This window comes from Trifolium pratense, linkage group LG2 (genome assembly GCF_020283565.1).
Source record: "Trifolium pratense cultivar HEN17-A07 linkage group LG2, ARS_RC_1.1, whole genome shotgun sequence".
Classification (NCBI taxonomy): Eukaryota; Viridiplantae; Streptophyta; class Magnoliopsida; order Fabales; family Fabaceae; genus Trifolium; species Trifolium pratense.
In genome coordinates, this window is record NC_060060.1 from 66880845 (window position 1) to 66899376 (window position 18532).

The window sequence follows — 18532 nt, forward strand, 5'->3', positions numbered from 1 at the left end:
AGAATCGTTCTCTCAAATACGAGAAAAACTACTAATGATTTTGAAAGAGTTAAAATTGAAGAAAGAAGTAAGATTTCTTCATAGACCTTGTTATAGAAAGTTAAATTATCCACTTTTTATCTTAGGTATATGATACCAGTTGTTAATTTCATATTTGTTGAAATATGAAGTTGTTTTAAAGAAGTGAAAATTTGACCATAGATAAAGTCAACCTACGTTTAGAATGAAATAGTTCCATTGATAGTAGAAGTTGAGTTTGACATGAAACCAAATAATTGTTATTATGTTTCATTTAATAATAGAAACATTGGACCTAAACCTTGTATTGACAAGAAAAATGACTGCTTGTTTGAATAATAGACAAGTGTTGTTTCATTATCCAAATAATGTTTTCTATTCTATTGTTCTAATTGAGTAATGGAATTGAGTTCCATCAACTTGATAACCTTATCTATAACAATGATGAATAAGGATTCAATAAGATTTGAACCTTGTAAATTAGTAGCAATATTGTTTAGTATTAATAAGTGAGACACACATTTCTAGATTCCATAGATAGGAATTTTGGACTCATTTGATTTATATCATTTGAAGGATGTGAGTTCCATTTTTGAAAATAGTTCGGTATGTCAATTACCAACTAAGACAAAGTGACATTTGATCTATTTGAAATATATACATATGAGATGTATATGAACCACTAAACTAATTATTTGCTAGATATAATTTTATTTATTTTACTTCATTTACATTACTAATTAGCTTAGTAGATGTGAATATGTGTGGTTGACACAAAGTATGATTCTTTGAATTTGTTCAAAGAATTTATGAATGAAGTAAAGGAATAATTTTGAAAAGTATCAAGACCATACGAACAAGTCGTAATGGTAAATACTTAGATAAGGAGTATAGTAACAACTATTTATATTACATCATGTTCGACATGATTACAAATAAGATAGTTCGTTTATATCTCCAGCGACTCTTTCGAAAATTTATTTTAATTAGAGTTATTCTTTACCCACAAAAGTTCCAATAAAAGAAATCATAAAGACACCATATTTGATATGGAGGTAAGAGTACCTAGTTCGACTTTATGATAGTTTGGATTGTAAGGTTTATTAGATAAACTTAATTCCGACTTGGATGAATGTGTATTTGTGGAGGTATCCTAAAGAAACTTAGGAATAGTAATTCTACAATGCTCACTATGACAAAAGTTGTTTTGTTACTAGAATTAAAATATTCCTTTAGAAGGAATGTGTCTCTAGAAGAGATAGTGGGAGTGATGTAGAACTTGAGTAAATTCGAGTACCACAAAACACATGTTTTTGAGAATGGAACATGAATCGGTTCAACAAGAGTTGTTGTTGGATCATCAGTTCGAGTAGCACAAGACCTATATAAGTCGGATATGTCATATCACACAGTTGAGAGTCACGGTTTTACCATGACTCGACAAGGTGATATATGATGCTCATGGAAGATGAGAATGCGACTTATAGAGAGTCCATGTACACAAAACATATATGGATATTGTTTTGTCATCCAATTGAGTAAGACTCATAGGATAAATATGAGTCTTGTTGTAAAGACTCACATGGATGGTATTGTGAATACATTTAAGGTGTGATTGAATGTGAAAGGTTTCATACAAATCATGATGCAATTATGATGAAACCTTTATTTCAATCATAGTGCTTAAACTCATTTGATTCCACTTGCAATTATTGTATGTTTTACTACGAGTTCTGGCAGATGGATAACGAGGTTGCATTCCTTAATTGGAATGACCTTACATATGTATTTGACATATTGATAGGGTTTCGTTAATCTAAAGGATGCTAGAAAAGTGTATAAATTACAAAATTCATTTATGAATTTGTTCAAATTTCTCAAAGTTGAATTATCAGTTTTATTGATCAAGTTTTATGAAAACTAAGATTAATAAAGGAACTCTTGTGCACAAAAGAAAGTCAGTGGGAGTATTTAAATTAATCTGGTATTGTATGTGGATGACATACTGATCATCAAGACAATTTTCATACACTACACATGTAAGACATGATTAGATAATTGTTTCTTGATGAAATACTTAGGCGAGACTTCCTAAAAGTTAGGAATCAAGATCTATAGAGATAGATTGTTGACATATCTCAACCTTAACATATGTACAAATTTGATGAAGTGTACAGACACCTCATGTGCTTAATTTTATTGAAATTATTGCATACGTCACATGATGTATTTTTTGTCTCAAAGACAATATCCAACCTCATTGGATGAGAAAGGGATGCATGAGAAGTATCCAAATGCTTTGGCAATTGGGTTGATCATGTATATCATGATATGTACTAGACCAGATGTACTATATGCTATTAGCATAAACAATATGTACCAATTATTTCTAGTGATTGTCATTAGATCACCATCAAGAATATCCATGGATATCTTTAAATCACTAAGGATGGCTTCTTGATCGGATCTGGAAATGATCATTGTAAATGAGTTACAATGATACTGATTGTCCAAAACCGAAGAACAGTATACCCAGATTGTAGTCTGGAATAAACTTTATGCTCGGATGTCAAATCTGTAAGCTTACAAGCTTCAGAAGATTGATATATCTATTACAAAGGTCAAATATATGATTTGAATAGTTTGTCTCATTAGATGAGGCAGAAAATTGTTTTCCTTACGTTGCAGATTCCCTTGACCTCATTAAAGATGGCAATGGTTTAATCTTGCAAGCAACGGAAAACCAGATCTCACCAACGATTCAAATAAAAGTTTTGACACTTTATTTCCTTTTGATAGAAGATCAAAAGTGTAAATTGGAAGATGTATCGGGTACCAACATAGGAAAGAGTTCTTTATCCACTAATAGAAAATCTTGCATAGAAGATGCTTGATGATGACACTAGTCAATAGATGTTGAGTTAATATCTGATTGGCTTTAGTGCTAGTGGGAGATTGTTGGAGTAAGCCCTAAAAGCCAATCTATTTTGATAGAATCGTCTTTTGTATGATGACTTTGATTTATATATTTAATATATATAATAAGGCATTTCTTTATTATGTTTGTTTCAAACTAATAAAGTCCCTAGAATAACAAGTCTAATAAATGGAACATTAAGTATGACTTAATAGTGAGACTCCATTAAACATAAAGACATTATTCTTAAAGTATCCATAGTCAAGTTTTACTGTGATGTGGGATAACAGTAAAACATAGAGACTATTATGTGAGTAGACTGATGACTTCATCTCACGAGTCATGGATATGAGATATCAAGTCTTCACATAGATATAAATATTAGGAGTAATATTTATATTGGATTGACCCGCCATGAGAATACTGCATAGTATGTTATGAAAAGTGTCATAAGTTATTCTCATAGTGATAATGGTGTATACCACCCTTCGACCTGAAACCACTATGGACCCTAGATGTGGAGTAGAGTACTTAGTTGCCGTTCAAACATTGTCCGTAACAGGATGACTATAGAGTCGGTTGATGGGTACTCTACAAATCATGCTGAGGGACATGAGTGACCTAGATGGAATTTGCCCCTCCTACATAACAGGAGCAATATCTGTAGGCCTCTTGATGGAATATGACTGATAAAATGCGTGGCCACGCCGAACTAAGTCAATATGAGATATTGAGCTTATTCGTTGTTCAGTATATTCTGGGATCAAGAAATAAGATATTGAACCATACAAGGGTGACACGATCTATGCCTTGTGTTCAATATAGATATAAGGGCAAAGGGGTAATTATATACACGATCGTTATCACGGAAAGGTTTCGTCAGATCACATGACATTCTCGTCACTTGGGTAGCAGTGATGTGTTGCTAGATACCGCTCATTGTTTATAATATTAAATATATGTGATTTAATATTATTGCCAACGTTACGAGAACCTATAGGGTCACACACAAAGGACAGATAGATGAGAGAAATAAATAAGTAAGACTTATTTATAAAATAATAAGTAGGACTTATTAGTAATTAAATAATTAAGTATGACTTATTATTTAATTTATGAAAAATAGAGAAATGCGGTCCACCGTAAGGTACGGTGCAGTGCTTGGCTTGATGACCACACAAGTGGTTCTATAAATAGAACCCTTGTGATGAAGTTTTAAGAGCTTAACCTAATTCACAAAGTGAAACCTAGCCGCCGCTCTCTAAACCCTATTCTCTCTGAATCTCTGGTGGAATTGGCTAGCACCGGTCATCGGAGAAGTTCTGTTCGTGTGGACTGAGTAGATGCATCGCTTCTTTGCTTTGCTCGTGATCAGAAACAGTTTCTACCTCAAAGGTTCTGCACTTCAAGAGGTAAACACATAAACTTGTGGTTTTGTGTTCTTTGATTTGTGATTAATGGTTTAATCAAGATCCGTTCATCGGGATTGTTCCGCTAAGAGGATTAATTATTTTGAAAAACCCCTCTTAAATCCCTTCAGTGTGGATGGCGAGGACTTCGTGGACTATCCCGGAGTGTAGAGAGTAGCGCTTGTTAGGCTACATTTTGGTAGGCTTAGGGCCTAGGTTATATTTTGGGATGACTGTATGTTTTATACATTATACTCAGACATGTTAGTGCCGTTGGGCCTTGTGATATATTCGGTTCATGACTCGTGTCTTTTTGGTTGATGAACTTGCTATATCCGTTGTATGTAAATTATTCAGGTACACACTTTGCTTCGAGGAAGCCCTGTAATATAATGGGTTGATGTTATATTTATTTTCTAGTGAATGACGAATTGCCGAGATAGCTGCGGGCGTTCACGCGCGCCATTTTATTTAAGCGTGTTGATTTTAAAAAATAAAAAAAATAATACCCCTTTTTATGCTTTGAAAAACGGGGTGTTACAATAACACGAGTTAAGAACTGAGTTTATTATTGTAAGGTTACTCCTAAGCTTTGAAGTACGGAGTTTACCATGTGTGATTCACTTGAAGCTTTTAAGCAAGAGTGAAGTAGTGTCTTGGTAAGTTGTTGCCACATCATTCCCAACATTGTATAAACAACACAGGTTGTGTTGTGTGAGTGGAAGTGAGATGGGATCTCATGTCTAGAAGTTCCTAGGCAGAAGTTGCATGAGTAGTGTCGAGGTTATAAGACGTAAACCAAGGGTTTGCTGGAGGTCTTAGTATAAGGCGTAAATCCTAGGGTTTGCTGGAGGTCTTAGTAACTAGAACTATTAGTGGATTTCCTTCCTGGATTGGTATCCCCCAGAGTAGGCAGTTGGCTGAACTAGGTTAACAATTACTTGTGCAGTTTATTTATTTTCTATCAGTATTTTACATGTTACATAAGATGTGCCAACAATAGAAACAACATTATTCATAAAGTAGTTGTTGGGACATCTTGGGTAACATCATTCTAGTGATACCAGAATTTCATACTGGATGGTGGAAGCATATCGTTCCACATCTAGATAGATCACATGTTTTAGCAAAATGAGGCTAATTATAAAACACCAATAGTATCTGTCAAAAATATGACCCCTGAAGAATGTTGGAGTGGTATTAAACCTTCTGTTGGTCATTTCAGGGTATTTGGATGCATTGCATATGCACATGTACCAGATAATCATAGAAAAAAGCTGGACAATAAAAGCATCAAATGTGTTCACTTAGGCTTAAGTGAAGAATCAAAGACCTACAAGTTATATGATCCAAGTAACAACAAGATTGTGATAACCAGGGATGTTGTCTTTGATGAGGCAAAAGCATGGAACTGGGATAATAAGCAACAAAAGGTTAGCACTGAAAGTATGATACTAGTTGATGAAGAAGAAGTTACTACAGTAGACAATAATGAAGCTCATGACAACAATAACACTCCAATACAAGATATAGATATGGACATTGGTTATGACAGCACATATGCTGAAGATGAACCAACAGAAGGAGCAAGCAACAATAGTGAAGATGACAATGTGCAATTGGGGAAAGGAATAAGAAAACCACCTAGTCATTTTGAAGACTTTGTAATGGGTCCAGAAGCTGAAGAGGAGCAAGAATTGCAAAATCTTGCTGTCTATAGTAGTCTTGAGGATCCATACACTTATGATGAAGCCATTCAAAAGCAAGTGTGGAGAGATGCTATGGATGCTGAAATTCAAGCTATAGAAGATAACAACACTTGGGAACTAACAAATCTGCCAGAAGGTTCAAAAGCTATTGGAGTTAAATGGGTCTTTAAGACTAAATACAATGAAACTGGAAAGATTGACAAATATAAAGCCAGATTAGTAGCTAAAGGGTACACACAAAAGTATGGAATTGATTATAATGAAGTTTTTGCACCAGTTGCAAGATGGGAAACTATCAGAACTGTGTTAGCTTTAGCTGCAAGTAAAGGGTGGTGTGTGTACCAGCTGGATGTAAAAAGTGCATTTCTACATGGAGATCTAACTGAGGATATCTATGTGGAACAACCATTAGGATACCAGAATGATCAGTGCATTTTGGCACATATTTTCTAGTATTATAATTTAGCATATTAGTAGTCTTTCTACAATAATATCGAGTTTTTATTATGTTTCTAAGTTTTGGGTCACAATTGAGCCTTAATGAATTTATTTGACCAATTTTCGTATTTAATGACATATTGACACCTTCTCATTGCGCAGACCATAACTGGAGCTAAGAATATCGGATTGAGGCGCCGGAAGATGCGTTGGAAAGCTGAGATCAAGAGCTACAACTTTCATGTTGTGGCCAAAACCCAGTTCGGAGCGCAAGTGTGTCAAATATTTACGTTTATGTTCCAGACTTTATGAAAATAATGTAATTTCGGGTCAAACTTATGTTTTTCGACCCGTAGCTTTTTAAGCCCAATTTTCTATGAGTACTTAAGCAAAAACACAGCTAGGGTTTGACAATTCTGATTTCACGCAAAAAAAATAGAAAAGAAAGGCTGCTACATTCTCATGGAGAACTAGCAACCCTAGGTTGATCCATTGGTATACGGGAACATCGTTCATGACTTCTTGAGGTTCAATTCTTAATAGTAATTCAGTTTATTTATTTATTGTCTTCTCTTATCAATTCATGCTCTTTATTTATTTATGAAACTCGAATATAGTGATGCTTAATCTCTATTTTGAGTTATATATTGTGAGACTTTTCGGATTGATTCATCGCTTGTATGACTAGTTCGAATAGGAATTGATATAGGTTTTTTCGCGCTTAGCAAAAAAGGGTTGGTCGAAATCTGTCATGATACAAACCGTGTTCTAAGTGACGCTTGTTCACTACTCATGGTTAGTTGAACACATTCTTTGCTTAATCGAATGAATTCGTATAAACTGTTTATCGCTTGTATAATCGGTCTTATAAACCAACCAAAGCATGAATATATAAACAATATTTTATGTGAACCGAGGATAGAATCATAACGAAGTTTTCCTAAAACCAATGGATTGATCGTCTTTTTATCAATTGAATTTCTAATACTACTCTTTCGATCTAAACAAACCCAAAACCCCATATTTAATTGTGTTATTCATTGTTCTTATTTTTACTAATTATTAAATTAGAGGTCCTTGTGAGACGACCAAGGTTAACTACCTTGTTACTACTTTTCTTAATTAAAACTTATTTTGATCACCAAACGACAGCGATCAAATTGGCGCCGCTGCCGGGGATCTCTGATTAGGATTAGTAAAATTTAGAACTAACTAACATTACTAACACTTTTTGTTTTGTGAGTTTTTGTTGTGTTTCAGGTTCTAACGTTGAATTTTGCAGCGAAGCTGAAAAATAATTAATTTTCGGTTGATATCTCAGATTGATCCGAATTTTGGTCCATAAATCCGAAATAAATCAAGGAACAAAACTTTCGTATCTTTGATACGAAAATTGAGGTTGAAATTGCGAAATTCCTTCGTTTAGACCACTTTTTATTTTTTTTGAATTTTCCATACATTTAAAAAAAATCCCAAAAAATTATATTTAGATTTGTTTGATTTTTAGAGATTTTAGGTGTTATTATTAATTTGTTTTTAGATTTTTTTTGATTCGTTTTTTATTTTTCTCTTCATTTTATTTAGACAAAAAAAAAACCAATAAAAAAATGGGAGATTCATCGGACCAGTTGGCTTATATCATAAATTGCTTGGATGCAAGAAAACAACAATCTTGCTATCAAAATTATATTCCAACTGTGATGTGTAATATTTGTTCTTCGAGTTTTCATATTAGTGATGATTGTCCTATATTTTTAGATACTTTTTGTGGTGAGACGCAATTTGTAGGTAATTTTCAAGGACAATACTATCAAGAACAAAATTCATATCCTACTGAGCAGCCTATTTGGTCACATCCACAGTTTCAGCAAATTGATTCATTGGTGGTTGAGCCACAACCTAGTTTGGAAGAATTGATAAAGCAGATGGCTGAACATAATAAGCAAATGGATGAATTGATGCAATCCTCTCTTCAAAGTTTAGCAGTCCAAGTTGAGCAAATAGTCTCCAATGCCCATCTAATTCAAGAGAAGAAGATGTTGCATGATGATGTACAACCTGCTGCACTCTTAGAGGTAATGCAATGTGATACAAGTGTTGATGAAACTCCAGGTGAGCCCATTGAAACAATACTTGTTTCTGTTGATGAACACAAAATAAGCAACATAAATTCAAGTGAATGCATGGAAGAGATCACACCACAAAATTCCTTTGAATATGATATAGATGAATTACATACTTCGCTTGAAGTAGATAAATCTTTTGAAATTTTTTCTTGTGAATGTGGTGTTTGTAATGCTTGTCTTGAGATCAATGCAGCTATTTTAAGTGAAGATATTTTGATGCCGACAACCACTTGTGCAGAAATTCAAGCAAATACAATAACTCTTGTAGTTGACAGCAAAAATGTGGATTTTAGTCGGAAGAAACCATTGACTATAGAAAAAAAATTGTTGGTGGAACCTTTGATTAAGCCAAGAAACATGCAGTTGTCCTTCACCATTTGTGCATCTCTTCCACCCAATTTATCTGACTCACAAACTAACCGTGGATTGTCTGATTTCCATGCTTTTGTTATTGCAGGTGTACCATATGTGCTGGCTATTCCTCCCAAGCCACCAGATTTTTTACTAATATCTAAGTTCATCTGCTATTTGCTTTTTCCCGTTTCATGTATTCGAAGTGCAGAAAGGCCTCCTCCAAAACCACCAGACATGAAAGCTACACCTTAGCCCTCGGGTGTGTTCCTTCCTTTTCTTTATGCTTATTGTTATACATTGCGGACAATGTCTGTTTTAAGTGTGGGGGGGGACATTTATTTATTTTATTTTCCTGTCAATTAAAAAAATATAATAATAATAAATAAATAAATTTAGCATGCATGCAATTGTTATGAGTAGTTACATGTTTTAGGACTAGAGTAATATAGCCGTAGGATTGGTGAAATTTTTGGAAATTCTTGTTTTCATGATTGATATGATGATCTTTGCACCTTAATGCACAGCTGCTGAAAAACATGCAAACTTAGTAGTGGCTTGATAAATCTTTAAAATACACAGTCATCAGCTAAGTTGTCTGAGTATAGAATATGATAAAGAGGTATGATTAGGACTAAGTTTGGGGGAAAGCTGGATTACTTGATTGTAGGATCATGGCTAGATTAAATGATGGGATACTACACAATAAAAAAAAATTAAAAAAATAAAAATAAAAATAGAATAAGTTCCTGTGCCCGAAACTGGAGGAACAATAATGAATATGTTGAGTTCTTGTGCCTAAAACTGGAGGAACAAATGCTGTGTAGGATGCTCTATTCGGAGTAACAGGTTGGACTCATTACAAGTGAGATCCCGTCAGGTGAAAAGGTAGAGTAGCACCTAAAGCATAACTAAAATGAACTTAAGTGGTATCCCTGCGTATAAAAATCAAAAAGCCTGTGAGAACAAGAAAAGAATAGCTTCCCCTCAAGCTGAAATCTAAACTCAAACTCTGAGTTGTAGGAAAGAAAAGGTAGCTTAGTATCCTGACTGTATATTTTCGAGAAGGATCATGTCATGACTCTGGTTGAAAAGTAATAGGCAGTACACACACACACGCAGGGTTATCGTTGACAGCTGATATACAAGAGTTATGTCAATCTTTGAAATACAGTCCACGGTTGGAAGCTTGAATCCTAGAATTTGTTGATTGCTTGTGATGATTGTAGCATGCTTTGTTCTAGAGTTTTGCTCAGGAGAGAAAAAGAATAAGTGTGGGGGAATTTGATCAGTGCATTTTGGCACATATTTTCTAGTATTATAATTTAGCATATTAGTAGTCTTTCTACAATAATATCGAGTTTTTATTATGTTTCTAAGTTTTGGGTCACAATTGAGCCTTAATGAATTTATTTGACCAATTTTCGTATTTAATGACATATTGACACCTTCTCATTGCGCAGACCATAACTGGAGCTAAGAATATCGGATTGAGGCGCCGGAAGATGCGTTGGAAAGCTGAGATCAAGAGCTACAACTTTCATGTTGTGGCCAAAACCCAGTTCGGAGCGCAAGTGTGTCAAATATTTACGTTTATGTTCCAGACTTTATGAAAATAATGTAATTTCGGGTCAAACTTATGTTTTTCGACCCGTAGCTTTTTAAGCCCAATTTTCTATGAGTACTTAAGCAAAAACACAGCTAGGGTTTGACAATTCTGATTTCACGCAAAAAAAATAGAAAAGAAAGGCTGCTACATTCTCATGGAGAACTAGCAACCCTAGGTTGATCCATTGGTATACGGGAACATCGTTCATGACTTCTTGAGGTTCAATTCTTAATAGTAATTCAGTTTATTTATTTATTGTCTTCTCTTATCAATTCATGCTCTTTATTTATTTATGAAACTCGAATATAGTGATGCTTAATCTCTATTTTGAGTTATATATTGTGAGACTTTTCGGATTGATTCATCGCTTGTATGACTAGTTCGAATAGGAATTGATATAGGTTTTTTCGCGCTTAGCAAAAAAGGGTTGGTCGAAATCTGTCATGATACAAACCGTGTTCTAAGTGACGCTTGTTCACTACTCATGGTTAGTTGAACACATTCTTTGCTTAATCGAATGAATTCGTATAAACTGTTTATCGCTTGTATAATCGGTCTTATAAACCAACCAAAGCATGAATATATAAACAATATTTTATGTGAACCGAGGATAGAATCATAACGAAGTTTTCCTAAAACCAATGGATTGATCGTCTTTTTATCAATTGAATTTCTAATACTACTCTTTCGATCTAAACAAACCCAAAACCCCATATTTAATTGTGTTATTCATTGTTCTTATTTTTACTAATTATTAAATTAGAGGTCCTTGTGAGACGACCAAGGTTAACTACCTTGTTACTACTTTTCTTAATTAAAACTTATTTTGATCACCAAACGACAGCGATCACAGAATGGTGATCAAAGAAAGGTGTATAAATTGAAGAAAGCATTGTATAGATTGAAACAAGCTCCCAGGGCTTGGTATAGCAAGATTGAAGCTCATTTCATAATTGAAGGATTTGAAAAATGCCCTTCTGAACACACACTATTTGTCAAGCACAGTGACAATGGTGACATTCTTATAGTCAGTGTGTATGTAGATGACTTAATAGTCACTGGAAGTAATCAAAGCCTTATTGATTATTTCAAGCAGTCAATGACAAGGAAATTTGCTATGTGAGATTTGGGAAAAATGAAATTCTTTCTTGGATTTGAAGTATGTCAAACTGATGAAGGAATCTTCATTCACCAGAAGAATTATGCCTTAGAAATCTTAGCAAAATTTGGAATGGAAGACTGCAATGCAGTCAGCAGTCCCATTGTAACTGGCTGTAAGCTAGTGAAAAATGAGGCAGGCAAAGCTAGTGATGAAACTCAGTACAAGCAAATGGTTGGAAGTTTGATGTATTTGCTTGCTACTAGGCCTGACCTAGCTTACTCAGTGTGTCTTGTAGCTAGATTCATGGAAAGGCCAACTGAAATACACATAGCAGCAGTCAAAAGGATTATGAGGTATGTTAAAGGAACAACTCGTTATGGCTTGCTATACAAGAAATCTAGTATGGAATTGCAACTCAATGGATGGACAGATTCTGATTATGCAGGGGATCTTGATGACAGAAAAAGTACATCTGGATATGTTTTTATGCTAGGGAATGGTGCTATTTCATGGTCTTCTAAAAAGCAGTCCATTGTGACACTTTCAACAACAGAGGCTTAATTTATTGCTGCAGCCTCGTGCTCTTGTCAATGTATCTGGATCAACAATGTGCTAAAGCACCTGAAAGTTAAGCAAAACAAGTCTACTGTGATTCACTGTGATAATAGCTCCTCCATCAAGTTGTCAAAAAATCCCATTTTACATGGAAGGTGTAAACATATCGATGTTAGATTCCACTTTCTTAGAGACCTTGTTAAAGATGGAGTCATTGAATTGGTGCATTGCAAGTCTCAAGATCAGTTGGCAGATGTTATTGTTAGAGTAAGCCCTAAAAGCCAATCTGTTTTGATAGAATCTTCTTTTGTATCATGACTTTGATTTATATATTTAATATATATAATAAGGCATTTCTTTATTATGTTTGTTTCAAACTAATAAAGTCCCTAGAATAGCTAGTCTAATTAATGGAACATTAAGTGTGACTTAATAGTGAGACTCCATTAAACATAAGGACATTATTCTTAAAGTATCCGTAGTCAAGTTTTACTGTGATGTGGGATAACAGTAAAACATAGAGACTATTATGTGAGTAGACTGATGACCTCATCTCACGTGTCATGGATATGAGATATCAAGTCTTCACATAGAATAAATTTTAGGAGTAATATTTATATTGGATTGACCCACCATGAGAATACTACATAGTGTGTTATGAAAAATGTCATAAGTTATTCTCATAGTGATAATGGTGTATACCACCCTTCGACCTGAAACCACTATGGACCCTAGATGTGGAGTAGAGTACTTAGTTGCCGTTCAAACATTGTCCTTAACAGGATGACTATAAAGTCGGTTGATGGGTACTCCACAAATCATGCTGAGGGACATGAGTGACCTAGATGGAATTTGCCCCTCATGCATAACAGGAGTAATATCTACGGGCCTCTTGATGGAATATGACTGATAAAATGCGTGGCCACGCCGAACTAAGTCAATATGAGATATTGAGCTTATTCGTTACTCAATATATTCTGGGATCAAGAAATAAGATATTGAACCATACAAGGATGACACGATCTATTCCTTGTGTTCAATATAGATATAAGGGCAAAGGGGTAATTATACACACGATCGTTATCATGGAAAGGTTTCGTCAGATCACATGACATTCTCGTCACTTGGGTAGCAGTGATGTGTTGCTAGATACCGCTCACTGTTTATAATATTAAATATGTGATTTAATATTATTGTCAACGTTACGAGAACCTATAGGGTCACACACAAAGGACAGATAGATGAGAGAAATAAATAAGTAAGACTTATTTATAAAATAATAAGTAGGACTTATTAGTAATTAAAAAATTAAGTATGACTTATTATTTAATTAGAGAAGCGCGGCACACCGTAAAGTATGGTGCACTTAAGTAAAATACAGCACACCGTAAGGTACGGTGGATACTCAAATAAGTCTATAAAAAGAAAACACTTATGTGCTGAATTTTAACCTAAGAGTTAGTCCTAAAATTTAGAAACCTAGCCGCCGCTCTCTAAACTCTGTTCTCTCTGAATCTCTGGTGGAATTGGCTAGCACCGGTCATCGGAGAAGTTCTGTTCGTGTGGACTGAGTAGATGCATCGCTACCTTGCTTTGCTCGTGATCAGAAATAGTTTCTACTTCAAAGGTTCTGCACTTCAAGAGGTAAACACATAAACTTGTGGTTTTGTGTTCGTTGATTTGTGATTAATGGTTTAATCAAGATCCGTTCATCGGGATTGTTTCGCTAAGAGGATTAATTTTTTTTTGAAAAACCCCTCTTAAATCCCTTCAGTGGTATCAGAGCTTTGGTTCTGACTAAATCATTACATTCGAATCTTATTTACGGATCACCATGTTTATATGTTGATACACGCATCGTTCGGATATATGTTTCTATGTTCTGATATATATTGATATATGCATCGCTAGTGCTACTGAATTTTTCAAGAATTGAATCGGTTACTTTAAAAATTAATGGATCGCATTAGCAGTATACTTTCACGTGATTTGTGGATAGAATATTATTTTATTTGGCTGAATGAATTAGTTGATTCAAATGACTATACTCATGTGATTAAAATTGCCAATACGTAAGCCTTGACATTTGATAATGATCATATATGGTTTATTATTGTTCTTATGTGCAGTATATAATTATATTGATCTGGAATGCAAATTTGATTTGTTAAGTTTGATGATATAATTATAATGTTTTGGAGTGCAAATCTGATTTGCTCTCTGAATTGAATGATTTCAATGATATGATAATTGATTGATATTTGATATCAATAATTTATTTTATTTGAAAAGTGTTTCAAAATTCAAAAGCAAGAGAAAGGAGTTTTAATTATATTTCTATATTTGATGATTAGAGAATCAACAAATATTTGATTCAAAATATTTGATTTTGAATTAAAAGGATCTGAATCAAATTTAGTTAATTCGGTACATTAAAGATGATGATGAATCAAAAGGTTTGATTCTATTTTAAATGAAGTTTTAAAATTGTTACGGAAATTAGATAATTCAAAATGGTTTGAATCTATAAATTTCCAATTATGCATATATGATGCATTTAATCGCCAACTAATTGTACCTAAATTACGCATCAAGAGAGTCTTGATTTTAGCAAACAGTTTTGTCTTAATCCATAAGATCGTTATGTGCAAGATATTCCCTTTTTCTGAATTGGGTTAAAAAGGAATTATTTAATTAAGATGTTTTTTTTATAATAAAGAGTTAATATTATTATTTATTATTAAATATATGGTATGCGGTTATGACCTTAGAATTTTACGTTTATTTATTTGGTTAAATACGACCTGCGTGTCGTGATTTATTTTATTTTAAATACGACCTGCGTGTCGTGGTTTATTTTAAATACGGCCTGCGTGTCGTGCATTTTTATTTATTTATTTAAATAATGAAATTTCTTGAGTTCAAGAGAAGACGACGCCAAATGATGATACCGACGGAGAAGCTTGAGAAGTTTGCTCGTGGGTCAAAGAATTGTAATAAATTAGTTTATTTAATTCTTGCGCGTTAGGAGGTCATAACCATACTACCTAATTTATTTTATTTTATGTATGTGATGCATGAAATGTGTTTTTATATATTTAATTATGTTAGTGCATGTATGAGATGTATGCTTAACATGTTTTAATGTATGATAGCATGTATGCTCTTTTTGTGCTTTATTTACCTGCTAATATAATTGTTAAACATATATTTACATGAGTGTCATGTAAACTGAAACACGTTTTGTATGAGATACAAAATACGGTGAGATTAAATTTAATTAAAACATAAAGTGCATTGTCTATATTGATTAAAACATAAAATACGGTGAAAGCTTTCCAACATTTAGCACCCTTCAAGATCAATATCGATCAATGTAGGTTTTGCTAACGTAAAGTGCATTGTCTATATTGATAAGTTGCGGTGAGGTAACCAGTTTACCCGATTGCTATTCATTGGGTCTAACTTAACTAAAAGAAATATAATATGATTATATGATTTTAGAAGCAAGTGTTGGGTTACTCCATATGATGGATTAGAATAAGTGTTATTTACCCAACGGAAAGGATATGAGAGTTGTATGAGATACAATTGGAAAGGAGTTTCCTACCTAAAATAACTATGTTTTGTGTAATCAGTCCAACGCTGACTTAGAACATAGTAAAATATGGATCTCATTCCCACTAAAAAATCTTCCAACGGGATTTTCCGAATCAAATGTCGAGGGTCATTTGGTTTGAGTAAAATAGTGGGAGCATATTTAATTAAAGACCTAGTTAAATATGTTTTAATCATGATACAAATATTCTTATTTTCGTAGTTAGATATATTTGGCATATATTTTATATTTACTGTAAAATGTCCTTACGAAGGATAAATAGTTCAGAAAGGAGTTTCTGAATTGGTACATGTATTGAGAATTGTTCTCTCAAATACGAGAAAAACTACTAATGATTTTGAAAGAGTCAAAATGAAAGAAAGAAGTAAGACTTCTTCATACATTTTGTTATAGAAAGTTAAATTATTCACTTTTGCATCTTAGGTATATGATACCAAATGCAAATTTCTTATTTGTTGAAATATGAAGTTGTTTGAAAGAATTGAAAAATTGACTATAGATAAAGTCAACTTACGTTTAGAATGAAATAGTTTCATTGATCGTAGAAATTGAGTTTGACATGGAACCAAATAATTGTTATTAAGTTTCATTTAATAATAGAAGCATTGAACCTAAACCTTGTATTGACAAGAAAAGGACCACTTGTTTGAATAATAGACAAATGTTGTTTCATTATCCAAAATGTTTTCTATTCCAGTGTTCTAATCAAGTAATGAAATTGAGTTTCATCAACTTGATAACTGTAACGCCCCGACTTTTAGAATTATTCGTTTATTTAGAATTTAGTTAATCCTTGTCTATTTTGTTAGGAATTAATGGTTTAGATGTGTTTGCATGATTATCTAATTATTTTAGCTTGTTAAATAATTAGTTGACGGAAATTTGAAGTACATAAGATGAAGTAGGAAAATAAATGATTTAGAAGTAGTTAGAGAAATTGGGCCTTGTAGCATGAATTGGGAGGTGATAAAATAATAATAAATATTAAATAATAAAACAAAATCCTCATAACTTGAGACATAAAATAACCTAGGTTTTTCTTATAAATAGGCTAAATAGTGACAAATTAGGATTGCCCACTATTTTACAGAAACAGAAAAATAAAATAGAGAAGAAAAGAGAGGATCCACGAGAGAAAGAAAGAGGAGAAAAACCACGGAGATCACTACTAGGCAGGTAAGGGGTTTGTACAACTCACTTAGGAAAGTATGAATTCATAGCTTTATGGTTATAACTTTTGTTTCTTTTCCTTCCTTTCCTTGTTGTTACGTGAGTTGTTGTTGTGTATGTTATGTAGAATTTGAATTCTTATACCTGCTATATTGTTGATTATGTGTGTTGTTCTGTGACTGAAATTCGTCTGTTGTTGAAGGGCCTGAATGAACCCACCGTGTTCATCCATGGTGTACTCTAAAAAGATTAAAAGAAAACCGTAGAGTTTGAAAAAAAAAAGGATTTGAGTTACTAATCCATAAAACTTGAGTTTTGTATTGTTTAAAGAGTCTAAACCAATCCTAAAACAAGTCTGGAATCTTTTTGAGTCAAAAGGATATCAAAACCGAAGCTTTGGGAGTATGGTTTAATGGTGTTGTTGTTCAAATTTAAAGAGAGCTTGAACCTCTTTTTTTCATGCGATTCGATTGCCGAATTTTAAAAATAATTACGGGTATCTCTTTAAAATCGAACGATGATCAAAATGATATAAGGTTCGTCGTCTCCCGTTGTGAAACGAGAGAGAACGATCCGGGTCAGGGAACCGGGTCGGGCGACCCACGTACAGCCAAAACGGGTGAAGAAGAAGCTGGTTGAGCCAGTCAAACTCGCCCAGTCGCAGCCCCGGAGAGTGGTGGCGCGTGAGCCCTTTAGGGGACTCCAATTGTTTTAGTTGTTTTTACAGTAAAATAGTAAATAATTTTACGAGAATTTTGGTACCACTTTCATAATTTTTGGACACTCGTAGCTATTTTTAATTAATTATTTGGAGTAAAAATGTGATTAAAAATATTATAATTTCATGAAAATTTCCCAAAAAAAATATGTACAATATTTTGAATATTTAGAACCCTTTGGTGTGATTCACTCTCTCTGGTTCCTAGATTTGAAATTATTTCATAATTGTTGTCTATCAAATTGAGTCAATTTTCTAACTAAAATTGCAAATCAGTTTTTAATTAAATTAATTGAGTCGGGGCTGTTTCGGGTATTGGTCGGTCGCTGTTAAAAAGAGTAAACTAATTAGTTTGACTAAGATTGGACTATCGTTGGTGTTGTCTTAAATCGTGGTTCGTTATTAGTAGTAGTGTCGTTTTAGTCATGTTGTTGTAGTTGGTTATTAATAAGTGTTGAGCTATATTATTAATAACGATGTTGAATTATAATATTATAATGATTATAATGTTGTTGAAGTATCATTATTATTATTATTATTATTATTATTACTATTATTATTATTATTATGAGGTAGTCATGAGGTAGTAAAGATGTCGTAATGATGTCGTATATATTATTATTATTATTATGAGGTAGCCATGAGGTAGTAAAGATATTAAAATGATGACGTATATATTATTATTATTATTATTATTATTATTATTATTATTATTATTATTATTATTATTATTATTATGAGGTAGTCATGAGGTAGTAAAGATGTCATAATGATATCGAATTATATATTTA

At 33.2% G+C, this 18532-nt stretch overlaps 1 protein-coding gene across 1 annotated transcript; it reads left to right on the forward strand.

The window, feature by feature from the left end:
- Positions 1 to 11712: 11712 nt before the first annotated feature.
- Positions 11713 to 12240, forward strand: LOC123905264 (secreted RxLR effector protein 161-like). The gene has a single exon (XM_045954879.1). The coding sequence runs from the start codon at positions 11713 to 11715 to the stop codon at positions 12238 to 12240; it is 528 nt and encodes a 175-aa protein (XP_045810835.1).
- Positions 12241 to 18532: the final 6292 nt, after the last annotated feature.

Bases quoted from the DNA above. Each gene is read 5' to 3' on its own strand.
- LOC123905264 (XM_045954879.1), top strand. From the start codon at position 11,713: ATGAAATTCTTTCTTGGATTTGAAGTATGTCAAACTGATGAAGGAATC.